Genomic DNA, 9,061 nt, shown 5'->3' on the forward strand with positions numbered 1-9,061 from the left:
GTTATTCGTTATGATAGATGCGTAGATATATTTCCTATCAATTGATGCAAAAACCTTTGCGATCTATTGAGAAATGCTCGAGTTATAAGCGTTCCAAATCTTGCATTTTTACCTACTTGTTCAGTGCCTAGATTTTCATTTCACCCCCTATATCTTCCGGTTAGACGTGGTCCTACGTCAAAATTGAATTTGAATACGGTTTTCACGGAGTTACTTAATAAGAGTATTTCTAACACAATTGTTGGGAAATAAGTGTTATTGGTTGAATAACAAGCCCAAAAGAAGGGTGGGCCATTTCGCCCTGCCATGTCATATTGCCCCTATCCACCCTATATAATTCTGGCACAGCTCAACTCATATTGGGGTCGAATCGATTTCGGTGTTCTCTTTTCATTGAGTTGAATCTATATATAATTTTGGATGTTTTGAATATATATATAAAGTTTATTTCTACTATAACAGATGTTTTGCTGTGTAATTTAATTACACAATAAAGTAATTGACGTCATGAAAAACGAATACATAAGCCATGCAACTGTTATCGATTTTGTAGCCTTTCAGTGGTAGATACAAATATTAACCAGACACAAATTAATTAAGAGCTATGTACAGAGATACAGAAATTTCATTAAACACAATATGAACGAAAGTTTATCCACTTTGGTTAGAGCCTTATTATTCCATGAGATAGAAAGGACAGCACGAATAGTAATGTATCTGCGATACATAACGAATAGAGAACTTTAATTCTGAATATGAACGTTCAATCATATTCCTATAGATGAATCCTTACGATGATAGTCAGAAATTCTTTTCACCATCCATATTTTTTTGGTACAATTATTTGAGGAGATCCTCGTACCAAACATATTTATAGCTTTGCAGTAGGTATACCCTAATTTGTTGTAAAAGCCATCTTGATCAATTGTTGAAAGATAGATCGTTTTCAGGCGTAATGCGCAAAAACAGTGATTCTCGATTTCATTCATCAGTAACCTTCCTAGACCTTGTCCTCTGCATCGCCGATCGACAACAACCGATTCTACTAATACTGCTTCTTCATCTGCCGGTACGGGAGATAATTTGGCATGCGCTAGAACTGTTGGTCCATTCGTGTCGCTCTCTACGCATTGTTTTATGAGAACAAAACTGGTCGGTAATGTATCTTTGGATGCTTTGAGACTCCATAGGCGAGCAGTGTATGATCGGGGCCATTCTGAGTTAATAAGGTGCACACATTGGTCAAACAGCTGTTGATGATGATGAATTGGTACGACAGAATAGGATGGAACAGGCATTGGTTTATCCTACAACATATAAAAGTTATACGTGAATAAGATGGGGAACAAAAAAAAAATTTTCATTAATCAATGCTGCAGGACAAAAAAGTTTGAATCGTCTGTTTTAGTAATGTGATTAGCTTCCATGGTATGCATTCATATCAAACCAACATGTGAGACACTCGATATTATGTAAATGTATATTTAATATCATGACAAAAAATTTAGGATACATGAACAATTTACTTGGAAATGGACAGCAAAATTGATATAAACACAGTTATACTCTTAATCGATCACACTGTTATGGATATAACCAGGAGTATCGGGTAGTAAATATTTCTCATTAACATTGCCCGTTCTTAAAGCACTTACAAATATTAGTTATAATGAATGGGCAATGTAGACATCAATATTGGTTGATTATTGAAAAACAGGGAAACGAGTTAAAATACATTACGATAACAATTTCTTAACATCTTAGAAATGAAACTTATTTTCTCATGGACAAGTGGATTGTGTAGAATTGCTTTCTACAAGGCACTAATTCGATCCAATTTTCACAGCGTTCAAAACGTTTTTAAAATGAAACGGTGCAAGCATTCTAAAAATAACTGGAATGTGAAATATGTGACCTACGTCTTCTTAGCTTTGCCTGTTCGACCTGTGGTTCAACCGAAACTATTTGCGATATCGACAGTGATTCAACAGACCTTTTGCGTACAGAGTCGATACCACATCTAAGTCGGGTGTGAGCCTGAGCAAAATGTATTTTTTCCCAAAAACGGCACAGGTCTGAAGGCAGTATAAAATTGCTAAAAATTTTAACTGAACGATTTAACACGTATTCCACAATTTCTATATGAGTTTGCTATTATTTCGACATAGCTATTCTACTAAACATAGCTATTCTAAATTCTAAATTGTACAATTTTCATCACTTTAAGAAACTTATTACTCTACAACATAGGATATTTTTATTGATAATGAAAGGTAAAAGGTAATTTCCATTCATAGGACAAAAATCCATTAGCACACTCGTTTCACGCACACGAAACGAGCAAGGTGTTATACTATAGGTGGACCGCAATGTCAAAATTGCTGTTCGGCCATTGCTCGTGAAAAAACAAATTTGTTTACAAAGCAAATCATATCTTTTGTCACCAATGCATTCGTTGGCAAAATAGCTGCTCGAGCTTCACTGTAGGCAGGTAATTTTCTGGATTTTTTCGTATAACAATTTCTCATAATTGCTTCTACTTTTTCAGATATCTACAATCAGCGGTCGAATTAAAAACAGTGCAGAAGGATGTTTTGAGTATATTTTACCTTCTAGCCGCGCAATCAATGCTTTTATTTCCAAGCAAGCAGCGTTTTTCGTATGTGGTTTTATTGAGCATTTAAAAGAGATTGTTATTTTTTTTTGTTTTATCACCAGGGCAAAAGCATGAAATAGAATCGTACGTGGTAGAATTTATCGACACAATCTGATCAAGGACGGAGGCATCATCAAACGGAAACTATGCGAAAAACTTTTCGAAGAGATAAAACTGCGCCGCAACACTCGTGTCAAAATGGACGAGTTGGGCTGGGTGCTGATGAACCACGATTTGATAACACGTAATGAGCCAATCCAACAGCATGCCAATGGTAATCGACCAAATCATTTTGAATTGAACATGGAGCGGTTGCGAAACCTACTGGAGCAGCATGAACAGAACAATCACGCTGGTAGGTCGGTTTGATATATTTATTCCGCTAAAGAATGATTATATTTGTTGATTTTTCAGAGTTGACTTCCAAAAAGCAAAACAAATTCCTGCGTATGCTGGATGCAATTTTAAAAACGACAAAGTTTTGAAGGAAATTAAAGAGATGGTAGCGGCGAATCGACTTCTATCGGAAATTAGTTATGTGACTACGGTGGAACGTATGCTGAAACACAATTTGGACCCCTCTTTGCGCTGCTGCTTTGTATGCCGAGAGTATTTCCGCACTGCCGATGAGTATACCAGTCATTTCGAAAAATTGCACGGTGAGAAATTTCTTATTGTTGCGGCGGTGGATCGATTTCAGACTTGTCAAAAGTTCAACGTTCTACATCACTACAATGCCCTTAATCCGGTGACAATATTCACGATTTGCAACGTATACCACACAGCCCTAATAAAATAAAAACAAGAAAAGACGGGTCTAATATTTTATAATAAAGAACAAATCTACCACTTTCCACGAAAATCGGAGAACCACTATATCGGTTCGACATGGAATGGCGGATACATATAAGGCAGAAAAAAAGGTTTAACTTTCGAATTCAACATCCTATATTTCCTCGTACCATTAAGTTCATGGCGCATTTGATGTCGGTCATCGTAGCTGCTGCTATGGAAATGACGTGAGCATATACCTTGATTTTTCTGAGGTTTCCAATCCTTCGATTGGCCACAGAAAGTATCCATTTATGAAGTCTATCTCCATCTCGGAGAAAAGTGTGGTAAACAATGTCCGGGTTATTTTTCGTTATGAGAACCTTGTTTCCACATCCTTTTACTGCACAATAATACGGCATCTGAAGTAAATAAAATATTCACAATATAATTTTGGCATGATAGAGAACCGCGAGATGAACGATTATCTGTGGAGGAGTTGGACAACAGATTTCTTAGACTTATAGCACTTTTATCACACTCACAAGCTCATCAAATCCTCACTGTCCCCCAAAAATATTGAATAATATATAATTTTTTTTTCCCAAAATATATATTTTATTAAGGCACATGTGGCGTTAGTCTGACGGGGCCGGGAGTCCAATATTTTGACAATTTTTGTCTCACAACTATGTTAGTAATATGTAACCGATTACTCGCGGTTGGCTCGAGGTTAGTATTACAAAGATCTCATAATTGGGATGTTGCAGTCTCCAGTACTATGTATGTGTGGCCGACACGGGATACTTCCTATTGGAGTCTAACTGACCATTGATCAGCGACGCCCCCCTAGTCTGTACCTCATATCAATCGTGGTGCGTCTCTCTTGACTCGAGGAATCCAGGGTAGAATGGTCACTGGACGGTACAATCTTCAGCTCGTGCAGAGTTGCCATGAGCGGTACAACCTTTGGCTCTTGTTGAATGATCAGTGGCCTTCGACCTGTGTATCTGTAAAGAGTATGTGTATGTTTAATTACATTACATGGAGCGGTTATAATATATAATATAAATACCTTATTGCAGCTATAGTACACTATTTTTCACGAATATATATTTGTTTATTTCTTCCTTCAGTTGTTTTCCTTAGCGAGTTGATATGAAACCATAACCACACAACCAAACAAAAAGTAAATAATTCAGAAAGCTACGTCTCGCTACTCGTCTCAGGTATTGTCATGAAAGTGTCAGGAACGAAACACCTATAGTTTAGCATCTTGGAAACGAGAAGTTCAATGCCGTCAATTTTGATTGATCACATCGAATGTCATGAGCAAGAAGCAGGTGGAGCAGATGGTAGAGTTCAGGGGCTAGACATCAATTGAATACATATAGGCTACCCAAAATCAAAATCAATATGGCGTTTGTTTACCAACATATCATTTGCGAGGATGGAAATCTCGCGTAACTTTTGAAAACGTCCTATGTAACAAATGTAAACAAATCGAGTTAATGGATGCACGCTATTAGTTTTCAATCATTGGGTGTATTACAAAAACAATCGTTCACGTATCTATCTTCTTCATCTTTTTGTCGCCGATACAAAAAGTATCCAGTGTACAGATTCGAATTTTAAGTACCGGGCTGTTACTTCGGACGCCACCTTCCTCCGACGGCCGAAACGTCCGAAGTAACAAAGCAGTCAATACAACTCGCAGTCGTACTTCAGTCGTTTTGGAATTTGTTTCTTACAGGTGTTGTTATTGATTTCAGTGCAATTCAACGAGTGATAACAATAATAATCAGTCTTTAGAACGAAATGCTGATATTTGGATTGTTGTTTATTAGTTAGTTTCAAATTTTTATAGTGCAACGTAATATGTCCAATGTGCAAACGCGGGCAGTCATAACGTCCAATGTAACATTTTTCGCTCCGAGGCTTCAACCTTAATCTCAAATCACGGAACAATAGTTACGATTGGTTTTACGGAGTTTTTCTTGACAGCTAGTGGTGAAAACAGTGATAAAGATTGATAGCTTTTAAGACAATTCGCAAAATAATGTTCGGGTCTTCAACTACGTTTTTCTCGAGTTGGCGAAAATGTTACATTGGACCTTTTCAAAAGTTACGCGAGAAATCGTTGAAATCACGGAGATAGTAAAAATAAAAAAATGGGCTGCTTTATTTCTAACTGCATGAGCGATTTTCATATCTCGGTTTCACATGGAGGTGTTCACATTTAACATGGAATTAAAGTTAGCCACTATTCGACTATATAACCGGACCGAGTTGTAAACAACAGTAATTGACAGAACCAAAATGTCAGTGAACCGCAGCTATATTGGGTACACTGGCAATATGAGGGATTTGACGTTTTAGTCATACCCCTGGTAGAGTTTGCGAGCGTAGTGTGCGTGATATCATTCGCTGTCATTGCTCAAAGTACGTAGAATAGAAGGTAAAGGATATTTCCTGTGTATAGGGCGCTTGTAGTGTGCATATTTGTTGGGCAGGCAAAAGTGATCGCTGCATAGGATTTATATGGATCGACACGATTGAGTTTTGTTTTTAGCGAAATAGTTACAAAAATTACACGCTACTCTATATTAATAACATGCGAATACATGTTTCTTTACATGAAAATATTTACTTTTAGCGTCAAAGCCATATTGTTCTCGAAGTCAGAACGAACACCGTTCTTCAGTTGCGTTACTAAGCAGCTACAAGCTGAAATTTATTTTACAGTATTTTACGATAAATATAAAGGTGGTTATTATTACGACGGATTAGTGCGATGAATCCATCATCGTACCCCCCGACGCAGTTGTTGTAAATGGTGAGTCAAAATGAGCAATAGCAGCTTATCATTGTTTTGATTTGATGGTGAATATAAACAGGATTCGAAGTAAAATTAGATTTTCATTATTAAATAACTTATTATTATAATTGAGAAACCTACTTACAGACTAGAAATTGAATTACCCAATTATATTTAATTTATTTGTATGAAAATACCTAGTAGGAGACCAATTGTAAGTAACTAAAATTTGTTATCGTAAAATAGTTCGAAATGTGGAATTAATTCGAACCAATAAATTTACAGCTTTGAGCTGATTTCATCGGGAACCTTGGTGATTTCTTCTACGAAGACCTCCGAACAGTAAACCCCACCCCAACGACGTAACAATCTCAAAGAATTGTGACATGAATACGCAGGGTTCGTTTGTTCGTCAGACTCGATCGAAAACTCGAGCAACACAGCAAGCTCCAGCTAGCGGCAGTTCTCAACCACCCCGTAGTGAAGAAGTAAGTTCACCGGAGTCGAACGGAGATGTATTTGAACCTTCAGTGATCGACATCGAGCACGGAGATGATTTCGATTGTGCGGAATGTACTCGGCCCAACAGTGCGGACTTGTATATGGTACAATGCGGAAAGTGCATGCTTTGGTACCATTTCTCATGCGCGAAAGTGGACGTAGTTACAGTACGATCCAGAGACTTCATCTGTGTGAAATGTGTTCCTCTATCACGTGCAAGCTCTAAGACTGGAAAGTCTAGCACTACAAGTTCCCGTAGAGCGGCAAAAGCTCGAGACCTTCAACTGTTGGAAGAAGAAAGGTGTCTGCGAGAGAAACTGGAAGAAGAGAAGTTGCAGAAAGAGAAGCAGATAGTCGAGAAGGCGATGAACGAAAAGCTTCAACGTGAGAAAGAATACTTGGCTCGAAGGCATGATTTGCTTCGCCAGCAGGATGAAGATGCGGAAAGTATGCGGAGCAGCAGAAGTAATCGAAGTCAAGCAAGCAGAAGTAAGGTTGAAGCCTGGATCGAAAATGGATCAAATCAACCAGTACCCGTTCAATCCGTGGAACCGGTAGGGTCATCGACTCCCTTTGAAATAAGTGAAGCCGCCGATGAAGACCCGAATAAAACACTAGCCGATGTCGCGGAAAATGTTATCCTCATTCCTCGCATCACCGATAGTATTTCCATCAGGGAAATCCCACGAATTGTTGATGCTGTAGAGTCGCAGTCCAACCAGCAAATACAGCATACTGCCAACACGTCAAATATACCACTAGTCAATCTTACACCGTTTGTCAGATTGCTAGACATCAGCGGCCAGATCCCGAAATCGTCAAAGGTAGACGTGCACCAGAAGATTGTCCCTAAGGTGACCGGGAATCCTCTTCCATACCAAGAATGGCAGCGCGAAACGAGTGAGAATCAGAATCAGCTTGTCCAGCAGGAAGAGCTCCGTCGTCGAGAACAGCGAGAACAGGAGCTGACGAATTTGCTGAAGCGCGCAGAAGAGAAACGCGAGCAAGATAGACAACGGATGAAAGAAGTATTCCAACAGCAACGCCAGAATGAGGAGAAACGTCGAGAGCAACGTGAGCAGGAGTTGACCAACCATCTGAAGCGTGCAGAGGATCAGCGTGAGCAGGATAAACAACGTCTGCTGCAAATCGAAGCTGCGTTGAGAAAGCAGCACGATATTGGAAAGCAGTACCAGAAGCAAGAATACGACCTTGTGCAACGATTCAAACAACTGGAACAGCAATTCCTTCTTGAGAGAGGGAAACGAGATGAAGAGAGGCAACAATTTCTGGCGCACGAGCAAGGTCTTCTCGAGCAGCTCAAGTCGCTACGTATGAAGAGCAACCAACAATCGGCAGCAGAACAGCGTGGGGACCATTGTCAGTATGACGCTCCGGAAACAACCCAGCAGACAGGTGTACCTGTGAGTAACTATTCGCAAACGATTCCGAACAGACTAGAGAGAGTAGGGACACTCCATACACCATATGTACCTCCAAGATTAGGGCAAACTATTCCTCCTGTTGTCGATCCGTTAGGGCCCTCAAATATACATTTAAACCCCTTCGAGATTCGACAGGGTCCAACACCTCATCAGTTGGCAGCGAGACAAGTTATCTCGAGGGAGCTTCCCGTTTTCAGTAGGGATCCCATCGAGTGGCCTCTTTTCATTAGTAGCTACCATCATTCCACAGAGGCGTGTGGATACACTGAATCAGAAAATTTGCTGCGTTTACAACGGGCTTTGAAAGGGGTGGCAAAAGAAGCCGTCAGCAGTTTTCTCCTCCATCATTCTACCGTGCCACACGTTTTGTCTACCCTTCAGACGTTGTACGGTAGGCCAGAACAGATTGTTCACAATCTAGTGGCCAAAGTTCGAGCTACGGCTGCTCCCAAGGCAGAAAGACTGGAAACATTAATCTAGTTCGGCCTGGCTGTGCAAAACTTGTGCGGTCACCTGGAGGCTGTAGGAATGACGAATCACCTTTCTAACTATCCTGCTTCAAGAGCTGGTGGACAAATTACCGTCCAACATAAAATTTAATTGGGCATTATACCAAGAGAACCTGCCAGTGGTTGATTTGAAGACCTTTAGCGAGTATATGCGGAAGGTCACGACCGCTACCAGTGGGATTACAAACTTCTGCATCGCAACGAAGCCTGCGAAGGACGAGAAACCCAAAATAAAAGATAAGGCGTTCTTAAATACTCACGCAACTCACGAGCGGAAAGATTCTACATCCAATCCACTCGGCGATCGGCGAGACAAGTGCCATACTTCGACAGGCAAAGATGACAGATCGAACAGGAACTG

General features: G+C 39.8%; 2 protein-coding genes and 2 long non-coding RNA genes across 6 annotated transcripts; 2 read left to right on the plus strand and 2 right to left on the minus strand.

Annotated features, from left to right (window-relative positions):
• Window positions 1–406: 406 nt before the first annotated feature.
• Window positions 407–2,327, minus strand: LOC129762389 (N-alpha-acetyltransferase 80-like). Of its 2 annotated transcripts, none has more exons than XM_055760617.1 (2): window positions 1,656–1,883; window positions 407–1,307 (listed from the first exon to the last, which is right to left on the minus strand). In XM_055760617.1, exon 2 carries the CDS (start codon window positions 1,296–1,298, stop codon window positions 768–770), a length of 531 nt encoding a protein of 176 aa, XP_055616592.1. In that variant the 5' UTR covers window positions 1,299–1,307; window positions 1,656–1,883; the 3' UTR covers window positions 407–767. The 2 variants fall into 2 exon arrangements, with proteins under 2 accessions (XP_055616592.1, XP_055616589.1); XM_055760614.1 differs by lacking the exon at window positions 1,656–1,883 and adding an exon at window positions 1,920–2,327 and having other exon boundaries at window positions 427–1,307.
• LOC129762390 (uncharacterized) lies at window positions 2,321–3,484 on the plus strand. The gene is made up of 4 exons (XR_008740609.1): window positions 2,321–2,491; window positions 2,549–2,659; window positions 2,719–3,011; window positions 3,071–3,484. It is a non-coding gene; the product is annotated as an uncharacterized LOC129762390 (long non-coding RNA).
• Window positions 3,485–3,580: 96 nt separating this feature from the next.
• LOC129762391 (uncharacterized) lies at window positions 3,581–4,733 on the minus strand. The gene is made up of 2 exons (XR_008740610.1): window positions 4,503–4,733; window positions 3,581–4,437 (listed from the first exon to the last, which is right to left on the minus strand). It is a non-coding gene; the product is annotated as an uncharacterized LOC129762391 (long non-coding RNA).
• Window positions 4,734–5,902: 1,169 nt separating this feature from the next.
• Window positions 5,903–8,674, plus strand: LOC129763191 (trichohyalin-like). 2 transcript variants are annotated; one of them, XM_055762021.1, is made up of 3 exons: window positions 5,903–6,332; window positions 6,393–6,459; window positions 6,531–8,674. In XM_055762021.1, exon 3 carries the CDS (start codon window positions 6,632–6,634, stop codon window positions 8,669–8,671), a length of 2,040 nt encoding a protein of 679 aa, XP_055617996.1. In that variant the 5' UTR covers window positions 5,903–6,332; window positions 6,393–6,459; window positions 6,531–6,631; the 3' UTR covers window positions 8,672–8,674. The 2 variants fall into 2 exon arrangements, with proteins under 2 accessions (XP_055617996.1, XP_055617995.1); XM_055762020.1 differs by having other exon boundaries at window positions 5,903–6,459.
• The last annotated feature ends 387 nt before the right edge of the window (window positions 8,675–9,061 follow it).

Source organism: Toxorhynchites rutilus, chromosome 1 (assembly GCF_029784135.1).
Source record: "Toxorhynchites rutilus septentrionalis strain SRP chromosome 1, ASM2978413v1, whole genome shotgun sequence".
NCBI lineage: Eukaryota > Metazoa > Arthropoda > Insecta > Diptera > Culicidae > Toxorhynchites > Toxorhynchites rutilus.

Bases quoted from the DNA above. Each gene is read 5' to 3' on its own strand.
- LOC129762389 (XM_055760617.1), bottom strand. From the start codon at position 1,298: ATGCCTGTTCCATCCTATTCTGTCGTACCAATTCATCATCATCAACAG.
- LOC129763191 (XM_055762020.1), top strand. From the start codon at position 6,632: ATGAATACGCAGGGTTCGTTTGTTCGTCAGACTCGATCGAAAACTCGA.